The sequence below is a fragment of the Corythoichthys intestinalis genome, chromosome 4 (genome assembly GCF_030265065.1).
Source record: "Corythoichthys intestinalis isolate RoL2023-P3 chromosome 4, ASM3026506v1, whole genome shotgun sequence".
Lineage (NCBI taxonomy): Eukaryota > Metazoa > Chordata > Actinopteri > Syngnathiformes > Syngnathidae > Corythoichthys > Corythoichthys intestinalis.
This window is the reverse complement of record NC_080398.1, coordinates 36,534,730-36,552,599: the sequence shown is the minus strand read 5'-3', so window position 1 is coordinate 36,552,599 and position 17,870 is coordinate 36,534,730. Positions and strand designations below refer to the sequence as shown.

At 38.4% G+C, this 17,870-nt stretch overlaps 1 protein-coding gene across 1 annotated transcript; it reads left to right on the top strand.

The window, feature by feature from the left end:
• The first annotated feature begins 894 nt into the window (after positions 1 to 894).
• On the top strand, positions 895 to 17,772 carry mrps15 (mitochondrial ribosomal protein S15). The gene is made up of 8 exons (XM_057835007.1): positions 895 to 1,159; positions 6,969 to 7,037; positions 7,124 to 7,199; positions 7,277 to 7,325; positions 12,581 to 12,665; positions 12,730 to 12,788; positions 13,038 to 13,229; positions 17,583 to 17,772. Exons 1-8 carry the CDS (start codon positions 1,039 to 1,041, stop codon positions 17,658 to 17,660), a joined length of 729 nt encoding a protein of 242 aa, XP_057690990.1. The 5' UTR covers positions 895 to 1,038; the 3' UTR covers positions 17,661 to 17,772.
• The last annotated feature ends 98 nt before the right edge of the window (positions 17,773 to 17,870 follow it).

Below are 17,870 nucleotides of genomic sequence, written 5' to 3'. Positions count from 1 at the left end.
TTTTTCTGTTAATTGGTTGTTTGTAGAATATCCTAGAATGATTTCCTGATCAATGAATTGATCATCGTTGTATCGCCATATCGTCAGATCATCATTATCGTGAGCTTTGTAACGCAAATCGTATCGTATCGTGAGGTACCAAGAGGTTCCCACTCCTAGTTATATGACAATGTTTCACCCTTAAAATTCCCCAAAAATCTGGCTGTGGCCATTCAGAGCTGTGTCTTGACACTCGGTAATACATGCTACTTGGAGTTTTTGGATCTAAAAGAGGTAGGTACGCGATAATATCTCGTTAAAATCGTGGCGTCTTTAATTCTGCTCTCGCGTGCTCTCGCCTCCAGTTAGGTTTTGCTGTTTAAAAAAAATTTTTTTTTAATACCCTCCTGTTCAAAATTTTTCTTCCCCCAGAAAATTGAGATTTTAAGCTTTCCAATGATTTATCACACATGCTTATAGGACAACTTTGAAAACTGGCCAAATTGGGGGTGTGAGAGCGGAAGTTGAAGTCACCTGAGTGTTTTCCGCCATATAAAAATTGTATACTTAAAAAATAAATGTAAAACAAAAAACAATTCGGACAGTATCGGCTTTGGCCAATACCTCAAAGGGTGTTTGAATCTAAATCAGGAGCCAAAAATGGTATGTTATCGGTGCAACATTGGTTGATTACATTGATGTACTGTAAATACTTAACTTTTTTTTAAGAAAGGTTTTTTTTTTCAATAAAAGATGTGTCACTGTTGTCATTTTTACACTACATGTATAACCATAAATATATATTTTAGTTTAAATGTTAAATTCCTAAAATGTAAGTTAATAACTCATAAAATACTAAACAAAAATAACCAACTAGCTCCTCCCCCAATCGATGAGTTCTGATTTCGTGTAGCATTCCTCGCTTGAGAATTGGCGATTGCTTTGGTCTAGCGAAAATGGCGGAGCACATTTAGCGGTCGAGTGTTTTTCCTGCTTTCTTCGTCTTTTCTGTGTTTCGGGGCGCCTGAATTCCAGAATTTTTAAATTATCACCTCAGGCATGCTGTCAAATGTAGCTCTCAGGACCGTTTTAAGGTCTTCTGTTGGAGTTTTAAGGGAAAGCGCCAGGACGCCACCGACGTGCTGCTCGGCTTTCGTGTCCGGTCACAATGTCAATAACGGTAAGAAAACAACACTCCGGTAGTGACAAAAAAATGGAGACTTAAAGTGAATATTGTGAGCTTTCAAAATTGTTGTCTTATTTCTGAACGAGTATCATATTTAGCTTGTTGCTAATGTCAGGCGCTAGTGGTCTCGCACTGCGCATGCGCATGTTACCATCTCGATTTCTCGAGACTTCATAATTTGCGGATTTGAATTAAATAGCGTCAATGTCCTGCCAAAAAATTAGCCTTTGTATTTTGTTTGTCTCACCTGTTATTTACCATTACAAACTTTAGTAGTGAAAAAATGATTATGAATTAAAAACAATTCAGTCCTATTTGGTCTAGAATTTGGTCAAACTTGCTGAATAAATTGGTGAATTTAAAAAATATTATATAATAGGGAATGGGACGTACTACGTCACTGTTTGGACGCGCCTCCATGCTGGCAATATGATTTACTTCCGGTTCGGCAGAGTCAATGCGGATTGTAACGTGTGGTAGTGCTAGGCTAACTCCTTCGGTGTTTTAGAAAGAAAATATGGGCGTTTATTGTTGCGTTACCGGGTGCAGCAGCGTCTCCCACAGACAAAAAGGGGTTAGGAAAAATGGACTCACTTTTCACCGTTTTCCTGCATGGAGGACCAAATATCAGATCACGAAGGTACGACGGATGGCTGGATTGCAGCGGTTCGTCGGAAAAGCATTTCTTATGATCATATTTCTGCTGGAATGAGAGTGTGTTCCTGTCATCTCTACTCTTGTAAGTTGAACGATTTATCCACTTTTGGTTTCAATACGTTTTTCTTTTTTTACACCGTTGTGTAAATCTGCCTCGGTAGCAATGCTCGCCTACTACGACTCACCTACCTGTTGTGTTCCTAGGTAAACCTGCTGACAACACATCCCGATTGGTCACCATCTCTCTTGGATCATTTGACAAAGAAATTTTGTTCAATGGAGTGGTTCCATTTGTCCTGTGTCGGACTCAAACAAGCCCCTGCTGCAGACGCCATCTGGGTCTGCCCTTCTCGTCGATGAACTGCGGGCTTTTAACTTGTGAAAATGCAAGAACTGTAATGGACATATTTATTCTTCCTGGCTGTTTAACTATGGCCAGTGACGTTGTTTTTTTTTATCACTTTGACAAAGACACGTTTCATTGTAATGTTGAATTTATATATTCTATTATTATTTTTAATTTATAATATTCTTATTTGCACTAATGTAGACTTTAGACTGTCAATTCAAATAGTGTTGGAAAAGTTGCAATACCTAAAATAGAAATGCAAGAACTGTAAAGTACATATTTATACACGTTTATTTACCTAAGGCCACTGGATGTTTTTTAACTGCTTTGAAAAATACAGGTTTTGTTGTGATCTTGTATTTATATAGTATATAGCTTATTATAATGTATTATGTATTATAATATTTGCTGCCCCCTGCCAGAGTGTGGGCCATTTTGTACTAAAAGGATTTTAAACTGTCAGTTCAAATACTGTGTTGGAGACTAGTACTTGCAATACTTAAAATGGAAATGCAAGAACTTTAAACCACATATTTATTCTGTCTGGCAATTTACCCAAGGCCAGTAAATAATTTTTAAACTGCTTTGACAGAGACACATTTATGTTAAACTTGTATATATTACTTATAATTATATAATATTTGCTGACCCCGTCAGAGGGTGGGCCTTGTTTGCACTAATTTAAAGATTTGAAACTGTCAGCTCAAATACTGTATTGGAGAAGTTGCATTACTTGAAATAAATCTATTGCAACTTATCAGTCCCAGTTCTTGTCTACAACACTGTCCACACATTGTCAATGCATATTCCAAATAGAATAACAAAATTAAGTCACCTGACTTTGTAATTATTACACCTGTTTATTATGAAGACCTGAAGTAAACAACAAGCAGTTACAGTTTGTCAAGAAGTTGTTCAAGTCATGTTTTGGTATTCATATTTTATTGACTTTTCACAACAACACTTGGGATCGTGTTTGTAAGAGCAGAGCAAACTGAAGTTTCAGCGTGCACTCTTCACCTTTCCAACCTCTCATAACGCTCCGATGTGGTGCGCTTGACCTCAGAATAACCCAAGAAGAGATATGGTGACCAATCGGGATGTGTTGTCAGCATTTCATATGCAGGTTTTCCTAGTAACACAACAGGTAGGTGAGGAGGAGGAGTAGGTTAGCATTGCTACCGAGGCAGATTTACACAACAGTAAAAAAAACAAAACAAAAAAAAACGTATTGAAACCAAAACGGATAAATCGTTCAACTTACAAGAGTAGAGATGAGGGGAATACTCTCATTCCAGCAGAAATATGATCATAAGAAATGCTTTTCCGACGAACCGCTGCAATCCAGCCATCCGTAGTACCTTCGTGATCTGATATTTGGTCCTCCATGCAGGAAAACGGTGAAAAGTGAGTCCATTTTTCCTAACCCCTTTTTGTCTGTGGGAGACGCTGCTGCACCCGGTAACGCAACAATAAACGCCCATATTTTCTTTCTAAAACACCGAAGGAGTTACAATCCGCATTGACTCTGCCGAACCGGAAGTAAATCATATTGCCAGCATGGAGGCGCGTCCAAACAGTGACGTAGTACGTCCCATTCCCTATTATTAGAGGTGCGATAATTATCGATACGATAATATGAATTATGACGTCATCCCAATAAATCAGATAACAATATATGTTTTCGGGCCTATGAAAAATATTTTTGGCATGGTGACGGATTGGGATGTGTGCGTTTTTTTCCACTCCTGTTTTGCCAGTGTGCAAAGTTTTGTTACTGTTCTAGCCCTTTATTGCCAAATGTATCACATTTGATACACCTAAAATTTCTTGATTTTGAGACTAATTCAGAATTTTGATATTTCATTTAAAAAAAAATGATGGATGAAAATCAACACATGCATCTGCAGGTTCCACGAGAAAAAAAACAGTATCTAGCAAGGGTTATAGATATTAGAGCGCTTATTACACATATTCATTTTGACTTTTCTTTTTACAAATTTGGAAAAAAAAGGTTTCATTAGGACCCTATTTTTCCAATTATGGGATTCTCTGATAATTGCTTCATATTGCAGGTATTTATGGGCTAGAGGCTGTATTTTTCCTTCACTGAGTTATAAACCTTACTATGGCAAATAGCAAATGTTTGCATTTTACAGTGTTAAGTTTACAACTTCTTGAGAGGCCTTTTGGTTATTGATAGGCTTGCTGTTCTATAATTGCAAGGTTAAGAAAGTTGTTTCATGGACCAAGACGACAAAAGTCTCCTCTCCTGTTGCACCAGATGTTTTATCTGCTGACAAAGCACAATACCTGTTGGGTTTATGTTTGTTTTAGATCGGTGCTCATTGTTCAGGGGAACACATCGTCATTGATATTGACTGATTGATTGTGATTGACTCAAATTATATTTATTTGAAAAAAATAATATGGGCACTTTATTTGAAGTCAAAACTGTTCTTGTCTTGGTTTTGCTCATTAAACTAATTTTCATGTCATCATGAAAATTCTGGTTCGGTCAAAGGCAAATCTATGCTGAATCAACCACTAGTATTTTTGACCTACAGGTGTTCAAAAACTCAGGTGAATGTACATTGAAAAATTATATATATCATCGGTTATCGTATCTGTATCGGTCTTGAGGAGCAGGAAGTTATCGGTATCGGTTTAAAATGGATATCGTGCACCCCTAATAATTATCTTCATATTCTACGACACATGAGCATGAGGTTTAAAGAAAAAAATTAAGATTGATTTCAGGCTTCAGAAAAGTATAAAGCATTTATGTATTTGTAGCCTGTATTGTTTTTTTTTTTTTCAATCCTTGTTTACTCATGTTTTATTTTAATGAGTATTTTTTAAGGGAGCATGGTCAATAGACCTACCAAGCATTAGATGTTCAGAACATATACAAAGAAATTTTCTAACCCTTTGAAAGTACTATTTAAAATATATGTACCGTATTTGCCCGAATATAAGACAGTGTTTTTTGCATTTGAAATAAAACTGAAAAAGTGGGGGTCGTCTTATATTCGCGGTCTAGACATTATACCCATTCACGAAGCTAGATGGCGCCAGATTATCGGTGAAGCGATGTTCTTTCCTGACAGATATCAGCTACTCTCAAGTTTAACCAGTTTGCATTATTTTATTGCAATGTTTTTCCTTATTCAGATTTGCTTCAAGACTACAGTTACAGTTAGACTTCACTTTGATGGTGAATGCAGTTATTGCAATTTTGTTGTTTTATCACAATAGATTGGTTTATTTACATTTCAAAAACCAGAAGCCATTCATTTACGAATGTGATTGCATTTTAGTTTACAGATTTAAATGTTCAGATATTAAGATTTGAATGGGGCAAAATAACATGCTTTTTCTCTCAAATGTATCCTTATAATCATTAGTTTCAGATGTACTGTAATTATTTTCTGTATAAAAATTAATTTGATGTTCAAAAAGTCTTTTTTCAAACTTGAGTCTTGAAAAAGAGGGGGTCGTCTTATAATCAGGGCCGTCTTATATTCGGGCCAATACGGTATATACTAGTGCTGTCAAAATTATCGCGTTAATGGGTGGTAATTTTTTTAATCAATCACGTTAAAATATTTGACGCAGTTAACGCATGTGCGGAATGACCCGCTCATGCATTGCCTCAAACACAATACCATGACGCTGTTTTTTGCGAGAGCTAAAAGGCAAAAAAAAAAAAAAAAGGCGAGTGGACACATGCGTTCATTGGACCGCGCCGTTTATTGGCATAAGCTTCGGCAACTCTTTCACAACAAACATAAAACAAACATAAGTATCATTTAGTGAAAGCACAACAAAAATAATATTCCTTTCTCTCCAAAAAAAAAAAAAAAAATGTTCACAAAAAGAAAAGCGCTTCAATCTGTATTAATGAGGCCCTATTCTCACACAGTTAAACAAAAATGCAAAGAGAACTGGCATTCCCAATCAAAATAGCTATGGAAAATACACATAAAACTTACTCAGACTTTGGTCAAACTCTATTCAAACATTTCGTTTAGCTCAACAAATTCACTGGATGGCAATATTTAGTGACAATATACAAACTATCAGAGGTCTCATACGTTGTGAAGCTAGCACTCAAATGAATGTGAGTCACAATAGACCCAGTCTAAAAAAAAACACACAAAAAACGGGGAGCTACGGCATCAGTCGAGGGGCAAAACTCATTGGCTTGCTTTCGCAGTAATTTAAAACTCGCCACTGACACCTTGTGTTTTATTTCAATCACTACCTGGAGACACTGTAGATAGAAGAACGGCTGTGACGTCACCGCTCGGCGACATCAACAATGGCGAGCTACTAGTTTATTTTTTGATTGAAAATGTTACAAATTTTATTAAAACAAAAACATTAAGAGGGGGTTTTATAAAATTACTATAACTTGTACTAAGATTTATCTTTTAAGAACTACAAGTCTTTCTATCCGTGGATCCCTTTAACAGAAAGAATGTTGATAATGTTAATGCCATCTTGTGGATTTATTGTTATAATAAACAAATACAGTACTTACTGTATGTACAGTATGTTGAATGTATATATCCATCTTGTGTCTTATCTTTCCATTCCAACAATAATTTACAGCAAATTATGGCCTATTTTAGAGATGGTTTGAATTGCGATTAATTACGATTAATTAATTTTTAAGCTGTGATTAACTCGATTCAAAATTGTAATCGTTTGACATCCCTAGTATATACAGGATATAAATGATCATTGCCATCCCAGCCAATGCAGCAATGAATGTTTGTTGTCCCTCCACAGCGCCGAGAACGTTCGCGTTTCCAGCACAAATCCGCCGTTATGCTCGCACTACAAAGGAAAAAGTCGCAGGTATGTCATTAGTTTGCTTGCTACAAATGACAACGATACATCTATGACTAAAATGCTAACTTTAAGCTTTCTTCCCTGGCCTACAGCTCCTGAGAGCCAACTCAGTGACCTCCCTCCATCCATGCTGAAGATGGATTACACCGCCGTACCCCTAGCCCAAACGTAAGCTCACCATATTATGACATCAGCTTCAAGGGGGTAGTATTGATTGTACATGAATTGTGTCTCCCTACCCACAGGACTGACGATATTGTCAAAAGACTACTCTCGTTGGAGATGGCGAGTCATGTAAGTAATTTACACTGCTGGCCAAAAGTATTGGCACCACTGCAATTCTGTCAGATAATGCTCAATTTCTCCCAGAAAATGATCGCAATTACAAATGCTTTGGTAGTCATATCTTCATTTATTTTGCTTGCAATGAAAAAAACACAAAAGAGAATATATTATATATATATATATATAAAATATACCGTAATTTCCGGACTACAAGCCGCTACTTTTTTCTCTCATTTTGGGTCCTGCGGCGTGTGCAATGATGCGGCCAATTTGTGTATTTTTCTGACGGCCGCCAGGGGCGCTCGAGCATGGAATGCGGGAGTGAGACACGTGGAATATATGTGTCGAGGAAGACGCTAGTTTGCGCGACTACCGGTAGTTTAACTTTGTGCGTTGTGCATGAATAGAGGTGGCGAACCCTCGTCTTTGTGCACGAGTAGAATTGGCAGACCTGCATCATGGAAAATGCTAGAAGAAATTAAATTGGCCATCCGAGTTGTATGGGACGCTTTGATGACGAGCGGCGAGAGATCGTTTGCCAAGACTCGCCGCATGCGAAGAGCAGCTTTTGTACAAGTTTGCCGGGGGAGCCTGGCAGCATGAAGCGCTGTGAAAGAGTCCGCCATCACCAATGGGCTTTGAGGGGCCAGTCTGCTGCGAGGAGGACGGCACAGGCTGGGAGTGAATATGCCTCATTATGGGAGACATTAAAGGCGAAGCGAAGGACAGACTGAGTAGGTGCGTACGTGGCGAATTGCATCTGAGCGTCTTCATATCCGACACTGAGGGTGAAGACTTTCATGGTTTGAATGCACAGGAGGAAGATGAAGATTACTGACAAAGACTTTTATGTTTTTATTAACCAGCACAATTAGTGCTGCACCACCATGCTGATGCTATGCAACTTCCGTGCCGCAGCTATATAACTGCCGTGTTTGCTGGCGCTTTTTGGAACGAAAAGTTAAGCTGTGTTATTAAACGTTTGAAAACTGTATTTCTTTGTCAATGTCTCGTTTTACTAAGTGGGCACACGCAGCTTATAGGCAGGAGAGGCTTATGTATGTACAAAATGGTTTTTCCTTTAAAAATGTACTGGGTGAGGCTTGTAATCAGGGGCGCCCAAAAGTCCAGAAATTACGGTATCATTTTACAAAAAAACTCCAAAAATGGGCCGGACAAAAGTATTGGCACCCTCAGCCTAATAATTGGTTGCACAACCTTTAGACAAAACAACCGCTTCCGGTATCCATCAATGCTTTTCTTACAGTGCTCTGCTGGAATTTTAGACCATTCTTCTTTGGCCAACTGCTCCAGGTGTCTTGAGATTTGAAGGGTGTCTTCTCCAAACTGCCATTTTCAGATCTCTCCACAGGTGCTCTATGGGATTCAGGTCTGGACTCATTGCTGACGCACTTTAGAAGTCTCCAGTGATTTCTCTCAAACGATTTTCTAGTGCTTTTTGAAGTGTGTTTTGGGTCATTGTCCTGCTCGAAGACCCATGACCTCTGAGGGAGACCCAGCTTTCTCACACTGGCCCCTACATTATGCTGCAAAATGTGTTGGTAGTGTTGGAGGCAGTCCTCCGCGTGTTCGTTTTCAATTCAGGTGAGACTGCTAGACTGGATTGTAGAATAAAGACTGGCAAGGCAAGGCAAGTTTATTTATATAGCACAATTCAACACGAGGCAATTCAAAGTGCTTTACATCACATGAAGATCATAAAAATCACATTTAAATCAATACAACGTAAAAACCAAGACAAAAGATCGCATTTAATCACAAATAGAATAAAAATAAATAAATAAATAAAACAAAAAACAAAAATATAACAAAAACTACTACTACTAATAATAATTGAAATCAGCAATGGAGATAAGCACAAGAGGAATAGAAAGCAGGTAGATTGAAATATATAGCCAGTTATGGATATGCAGTGCTAAACAAAAGCGTTTTTAGCCCTGATTTAAAAGAGCTAACAGTTTGAGCATACTTCAGACGTCCAGCTAACTTGTTCCAGAGGTGAGGAGCATAATAACTAAATGCTGCCTCACCCTGCTTGGTTATTGTTCTTGGAATATGCAGAAGACCCGTTACAGACGACCTTACGGGTCTAGATGTCTCATAGGAATCTAACAAGTCAAGCATGTATTTTGGTCCAAGGCCATTAAGTGTTTTGTAGACGAGCAGTAGTATTTTATAGTCTATCCTTTGACTCACTGGAAGCCAGTGTAGCGATTTCAAAACCGGTGTAATGTGGTCCAGCTTCCTTGTATTTGTGAGGACTCTGGCTGCAGCATTCTGTACTAGGTGCAGCTTCCTGACTGATTTTTTATCAAGACCCATAAATATACCGTTGCAATAGTCCAATCTACTGAAAATGAATGCATGCATAAGTTTTTCCATGTCTTGTTGATTCAGAAGCCCCTTAATTCTGGTTATATTTTTTAGGTGGTAATAAGCTAATTTAGTGACGGACTTTAGATGGCTATCAAATTTTAGGTCTAAGTCAATAATTACGCCAAGGTTTCTGACTTGATTTGTAGCTGTAAGTGACATTGTGCTAAGTTGCCTGCTTATCTTTGACCTTTCCTTTTTTGGCCCAAAAATGATCACCTCTGTCTTCTCCACATTTAACTGGAGAAAATTCTGGCACATCCATTCATTGATTAGATGAATGCATTTACTCAGGGAGACTAAGGGACTATAATCATGTGGGGACACAGAAATGTACAGTTGTGTGTCATCTGCATAGGCGTGATAGGAGATGTCATACTGTTCCATTATCTGAGCTAACGGAAGCATATAGATGTTAAATAAGAGTGGTCCAAGAATTGACCCTTGAGAGACTCCACACGTGAATTTGGTTCGTTCTGACTGATATTTTCTGATTGACACAAAGAAATCCCTATCATGTAAATAGGATGTGAACCACTGAAGAATAGTGTCAGTAAGCCCTACCCACTGTTCCAATCTGCTGAGTAGTATGTCGTGATCAACCGTGTCGAATGCAGAGCTGAGATCCAATAGTAACAGAACAGATGATTTGCCTGCATCGGTATTCCGACGAATATCATTTAGGACTTTAATAAGCACGGAGGCAAGAGGTCATTACTGCGCAGTTTTAATTTCAGAAATTTCTGGGTGCATTCAGTGACAGAACAAAGCTGTGTAGAGAAATGCACACCGAACAGAGAGCTCGGCGTTGCTTATATCTGTACTTAAAAGGAGGTGTGTCTGTTTGGTGATTAATTGATCATGCAAAGGGTTAGGGGCCTTGCTGGTTGGCAGTCAAAAGTCCATGATTATCTGAGGCAAAACTATCAGCAGTTTCAGTGAAAAACAACTGGTCATTAGAGGTGGAAATCTTTGGGCACCTAACGATTCGATTACGATTCAGAGACTCCGATTCGATTATAAATCGATTATTGATGCCCCCCCCCCCCCTTTTTTTTTTTTTTTTTTTTTTTTTTTTTTAATGTTTTGTATATTTGTTCCAAAATTGTTCAAGAAATCCTCTCAGGCTAAATAAACCAAACCACTATTTTAGTGTCAAGTTACCGGTTAAAAACAGTAAATAAAAGTATCAGCAGCTTTAAACAACATTCAATTAATTTAATGTTGTGAATCAACTGTTAAAGTTGTTAAAATTGCGGCCGTTATTCCATAATTTCCCTCATGTCTACTTTCGACATGTGAAAGTTTTAAAACTGTTTCATCATTTAAAGATAGATTCAAGTCAAGAGTTTGCCGATTTAGGGGTATTTTAGATAAAAAGTAATTAGGTTCACTATAACGGAGCCTTCTAGAGAAGTCTACTGCTTTAAGATGGCGCCTGTTTACTAGCGCAGGAAAGTCTGTCATTTCACATCTAGTCTAGATATATGTGATATCTACCATAGCCGTATGTTGCCGTATGTTTGTAGCAACTACCAGCTGGGCGCTGTTTGTAGCGGCTGACGGGCGCAGTCACGTTTTTTTTTTACCTAGCGGCATTAGCTGCACATGATATTTACTCTCGGTCCGCTCCTCATTGCGTCTCGAAGACCGCGCTGACTGCGTTTTATTTCCGCTTTACCTGGTATAATTCAATTGGATGTTTGTGAATCGTTCTCGTATCTTCCACGGCCGAATCGCGAATAATCTAAGAATCGGAAGTTTTGCACGCCTCTACTCGTCATGCTTACTAGCATATCAGAAGATTGCATTAGGCGAGATTTATACTGACTTCATAGTCTTCAGACTTTATAATGCCATGCATATGGTCAAGCAGTCCAGTACCAGAGGTAGCAAAGCAACCCCAAAACATCAGGGAACCTCCGCCATGTTTGACTGTTGGGACCGTGTTCTTTTCTTTGACTGCCTTATTTTCTTTTCCTGTAAACTTGACGCCTTTTCCCAAAAAACTCTACCAGAGAACATTCTTCCAAAACGTTTTTGGCTTTCTCAGTTAAGTTTTGGCCAACTCCAGCCTGGCTTTTTTATTTCTCTGGGTCAGAAGTGGGGTCTTCCTGGGTATCCTACCATAGAGTCCCATTTCATTCAGACGCCGACAGATAGTACAGGTTGACAATATTGTACCCTGGACTGCAGGACAGCTTGAACTTGTTTGGATGTTAGTCGAGGTTCTTTATCCACCATCCGCACAATCTTTCGTTGAAATTCATCAGTTTTTTTTTCCCGTCCACATCTAGGGAGGTTTGCCACAGTGCCATGGGCTTTACACTTATCGATGACACTGCGCACGGTAGACACAGGAACATTCGGGTCTTTGGAGATGGACTTGTAGCCTTGAGATTGCCCATGCTTCCACACAATTTTGCTTCTCAAGTCCTCAGACAGTTCTTTGGTCTTCTTTCTTTTCTCCATGCTCAATGTTGTACACACAGGACAGAGGTTGAGTCAAATTTAATCCATTTTAACTGGGTTCACGTGTGATTATTATTGCCACCACCTGTTATGTGCTACAGGTAAGTCACAGGTGCTGTTCATTACAAAAAAATTAGAGAAGCATTTTTTGGCCCATTTTTGGAGTTTCCTGTAAAATGATAGTGATTAAATTTTGGTTTTCCATTCTCTTTTGTGGTTTTTCATTGCAAGCAGAATAAATGGAGATATTACTACCAAAGCATTTGTAATTGCAATAATTTTCTGGGAGAAATTGAGCATTATCTGACAGAATTGCAGGGGTGCCAATACTTTTGTCCAGCAGTGTAGATGATTCAGAATACCTACAATAAACTGATCATTTGCCCGCATGTTGACAGAGTGAAAAACTGGAGCTAAAAACGGAACAGCTGATTGCCAAAGTGCAGCGAGATGAGAGTGACCGCACCTCAGTAGAAGTTAAAAGTGAGTTCATTTTCATGCCCACAATGTTGATAAGCAAATTGTGTTGAATGTTTGTGTGTTGCAGTCGCCATTTTGACAGCGAGGATCCGCAACTATCAGGAACACGTATTCAAACATCACAAGGTGAGAGCAGAGGTTTTATAAGCTTCATCAGAATTTGAAAGTGTCAACGCGTTTCCTTCCTGTAGTGTAAAACGCACACAAACGTACGACAGGATATCCGCGTCAATCACGCCCGAGAAGTCGGTCGTGGTCGGAAAAGTTCCACTTTTTCAACACAATCAGACAATCGTTTCCTCTGTGTTCAATCATCCTTTTCTAATGTTTGGTTTTTTTTTCTAATCCATCTGTGCCCTAATTTTTGTCGTCAAGGATAAGGCCAACAAGAGGCGAATGCTCATGGCCATCGACAAAAGGAAGAAATTGCTGAAGAACCTGCGGCTGGAGCGATATGACGCTTTTGAGAAGGTGTGCGAGCAGTTGGGCATCACCTACACCTTCCCGCCAGAGTATTACAGGAGGGCCACGAAACGATGGATCGCTAAGAAGGCCTTCTGTATCAAGGTAGCAAACAAGTTCAGGTCATAAGTCAAGTCACATAAAATGACATTTCATCTAGAACAATAAAATATACATTTTTGACTATTTTGATGCGTAAACAGAGTCCCAAAGGGTTCTGTTTCGTGACAACTTCAAGTCCTTATTTTTATTCATGCAATGGCTGAAGCTACTTTTAATTTTTCTCTCACTTTGATCTTCCTCATACGGCCCCAAAACAATTTTTTGCTCATATTTCAAAAATAGTTCAGGCTAAAATATCACTCAATGTACTATAATTTTTCGACAATAAGGCTTACTCGACTATAAGTAGCACCTACCAATTTACATATCAAGCAACACTAGGTAACTTTTCAACTTTTTAAAAATATTTTCATTAGGGCTGTCCCAAACGACTAATTTCCTCCCGATTAGTCAGCCGACTATTTTTACGATTAGTCGACTAATCTAATTTTTTTTTTTTTTTTTTTTTTACTAATTTAATAATAAAATTTTTGTTAACGCTTATTAATTCACAAAATACATTTTGGAACACCTAAATTCTTTATTAACGTATAAATAAATAACATATCAATAATAAATCACAAACAATGAGGTCAAATGCTGCTGGCATTAACGGGTGCAAAAAAATGCAAACGGAAACACTGTGACTTCAACTTTTTAACAGGAGTCAAAACAATTCTTACTCTTTTTGCGGTATGTCATTGTCTATATTGTTCTAAATGTTAAAATGAATTGCAATGTCCCGGAAAATCATTTTCAGAATACTTTGTGTGAGCTCGGATGCTCTTTCTGGTGTGCATTCCGCATTTTTTGGGGAGGGGAAAACTGTTCAACTTTTTTTTGTTTTAACCTAAAAATAGATAAAGCAGAGGGCACGCTGAAATATTACCACAATTATTTTGAATGATAGGCACACATAGTCATAGTAACAAAAATTAAATATATAGTATTAATTTTATAGTATACTACTATATGTATATACACAATAATACAATAATACTTTATAATATAAAGTAACTAACATTAGTGCATTTATGGATTACAGCAAGCAGGCCAGTGCTGTGTTTCCATATATATTTTTTCTATATTATGTATATACAGGATATATAGTATATATTTTTTTCCCCCCAAGTGGGACCTTTCATGATCCCAATACATTTAATAATAATAAAATATTATATAATTCCATTATATAATCAGAGGTTGCGCTAGACTTTTTCGTTGTCTGTCATTTTGACTGACAGGGTCATAAAAATCTGGTCATAATCTATTTTTACCCGTCACTTAGATTTTTAAAATGATAATAATAACGTATTCAATAGTATTTAGTTTTCATTCATTTTTAATCAATATTCTGTCCGAACAAGCTTAACAGAGAATCCACACCGTGCCATCACACATCAAGCAGATGAATATGTAACTTTTTCTCCGCAGTGACAAAAACAGCTGACTGTGGCCCCAGTAGGTAGGCTACATATGGAACAATGAAATTAACAGTTCACCTGCTGTGGCCTGAACGCAGTCTCACACCTTCCTCCTGGTGCCCATGGACTTGAATTGCGTGCCCGCTTGTGCAGTCCCTCTTTTTTCACCTCTTTTATCAACACCATCGTCGTTTTTGAACAGAAACAAATATGAATGGGATTAGAGGATTTGTTCTATATATTTTACGAGCGATAATTTATACTAGTGTCCAGTCCTATATCCAATGCGTGATATGTTTTTATTATAAAAGAGTACTCACTCTGGCCATTTCCGTCCTTTGCTTTGCCTGAGGTGGTGGGGTGGTCTCATCAGTGCCAGTCATTGTCCTCTTTCTTGATATCTCGGGACATTTAGGTGGCTGCGCGTGTATGGTGGGCACCGCATCTGCTTTCATCAGCAATTTCTTAGCAAAACCTGATTTCATTTGTCCATAGTTTGAATAGCTTTCAGGTGTAAAATGCGCACCACACAAAACCGTGTCGGAGGCTGGATCTGCAAAATTAGCCCTCTTAGCACGGACGAACTTTACTCATTGTTTGTGTAGTCCAGCTCTTTTTCTCGTGTTCGGGAACTCATGGGTACTACATTGCGACAAATGGCAATTTGTAGACCACATAGCATGACAGGTTTGAACCATTTTAGCGATTTTTTTCATAAAACACGAACGCAACTACGGTGGCCGAGGGGTGTCAGGCGAAATGCAAAGTCCAAACACTTTGCAAATAGAAAAAAGCACGAACCCAAATTGCAAACGCTTTGCAAAAGAAAAAAGCACGAATGCAAACTGCCACAACACGATCCCCAATTCCTAAAGCGCGATTACAAATTGGCAAAAGCACGAAACCCAATTGCCACAACACGACAGCAAATGGCTCATAGCACGAATGCAAATTGTCACAACACGATCCCCAATTCCTAAAGTGCGATTGCAAATTGGCAAAAGCACAAATCCCATCTGCCACAACACTACAGCAAATAGCTCGTAGCACAACAGCAAACGGCTCACAGCACGGCAGAAAAATCACGTAACACAACGGCAACTTTATACACTTTAAATGTGCTTTGTGACCATCTATACGGACCTCCATGAAGTTGCCCCCCCCATCAGACGCAAATTTATATAAAAATGATGTCAATCGTTTGTGCTGCAACGGTTTTGTTGATACAGTATTATGCTTTTATAGAGATATTAATTTCAAGTGATGACATCACTCGTAGCTTTTCCTCAGTTTAGCTCCCGCGGCTAATGGAGCATACCAACTCTCTCGATAACAGGGGGTGTCCTAAAAACTAGCTAGCACCATTTTGCTGTAAATGAGGGGCTTAGAGGGATGTCAGCACTCGAAATTAGTATCTCAAGCCCCCAATTTACCGGAAAATGGACCCGAATTTGTGTTATGATCTTGCTAGTTATTATGACACCCCTCTGTTATTGAGAGAGTTGGTACACTCCATTAGCCGCGCTAAACCGAGGAAAATCTACGAGTGACGTCACCACTCGAACCGTTGCAGCACAAACGATTGACATCATTTTTATATAAATTTACGTCTGACGGGGGGGGCAAGTTCATGGAGGTCCGTATAGATGGTCACAAAGCACATATAAAGTGTATAAAGTGTCGTCCTTTTTTTTTAACTTCCGGGTCATCCTCTTGCCGTTGTGTAGCGTGATTTTGCTGCCGTGCTGTGAGCCGTTTGCTGTTGTGCTACGAGCTATTTGCTGTTGTGTTATGACATCTCCGCCCCATTCGGCTGTTTCCGGAATACTTTCGGAAATGTTCGTAATTTTCGATCTATTTTCAATAATTGCTCATGAATGTGATTTATTTTTTTTTAGGGCTGTCAAACGATTAAAATTTTTAATCGAGTTAATTACAGCTTAAAAATTAATTAATCGCAATTAATCGCAATTCAAACTATCTATAAAATATGCCATATTTTTCCGTAAATTATATATATATTCTGTAAAATAAATTGTTGGAATGGAAAGATAAGACACAAGATGGATATATATATTCAACATACAGTACATAAGGACTGTAGTGGGCATTTCACTCTACTGTCATTTAAATCTGTCTATGCTGTCCTCACTCCGAAGCGTCTACTGTTTCCAAAGCTAGTGAACGACGCCTTAACAATCAGACTTCTTCCTTTTTCATCTGATTTATTAATAAAATGGCCTCAAACCATTGTCCTCTTTAGACCGTAGTAAAACTCCCAAAAAAAGTACACAAGCATTGCATTAGCAACAACGTTAGCTTAGCGCGCTATACAGGTTCACTAAATATAAACAAAAAGCGTCTCATACAAAAAATATAACATTTCACTTACTAACATAATATGTACATTCTTTACAACAACCATAATTACGGACAAATCTTGTCCAAGGATCATATAAGCACAACATTACCACGTAGGCGTCAGCCCGAGACGTCGTGCAGCCATATTGAACTGGCAAGAAAGCAATAAACCATGTCGCAAAGCCACCACAAGAGTTCGCTGTTAGACAGCACAAAAAACCTTGCTTTAAAACTTACCAAAAGGCAGAATACTGTCTGAGTTGGACATGTGCGTTAATTGCGTCAAATATTTTAACGTGATTAATTTAAAAAAATTAATTACCGTGCGTTAACGCGATAATTTTGACAGCCCTAATTTTTTTGTTAACTTTATTAATATTTGTTATCTTGCCACATAACGGTTCTATTGATATCTCACAGCCCCTTAGTGTTTTAATACCCTTTAAAGGAGGTCTCAATGCGGTTTCACGAACACCACATACGAACCGGGTTGACATCAGCGCAGTTTCACACATTTCACCACCATGTTTGTTCATTCTCCCTCTATGACGCTCGTGTGGTCCCCTTGCAGGTCTTTAACGAGGTGAAGAAGCAGAAAGCAGAGCAGAAACTTAAAGAAGCAGCCAAGACGCAAACTGCGAACCAGTAGATGCCATCTACTTGTCTCTTTTCACACAACTGGTAAAAAAAAAAAAAAAACATTTTCTGTACGTGTCATTTACTTAAATATAATAAAATAAGTAACCTGGATGACATCTGTGTTGTGGTTTATTTAAGTTAATGAAATTCCATGTTCACTAAAAGTTTTAACTCATTCACAGCTTCTCCTAGTGCAAATGGATTGGATGCCTATCACCAT

Bases quoted from the DNA above. Each gene is read 5' to 3' on its own strand.
- mrps15 (XM_057835007.1), top strand. From the start codon at position 1,039: ATGCTGTCAAATGTAGCTCTCAGGACCGTTTTAAGGTCTTCTGTTGGA. The intron at 12,666-12,729 runs GTGAGTTCATTT...TGTGTGTTGCAG, and splicing joins CACCTCAGTAGAAGTTAAAA to TCGCCATTTTGACAGCGAGG. The intron at 13,230-17,582 runs GTAGCAAACAAG...GTCCCCTTGCAG, and splicing joins AGAAGGCCTTCTGTATCAAG to GTCTTTAACGAGGTGAAGAA.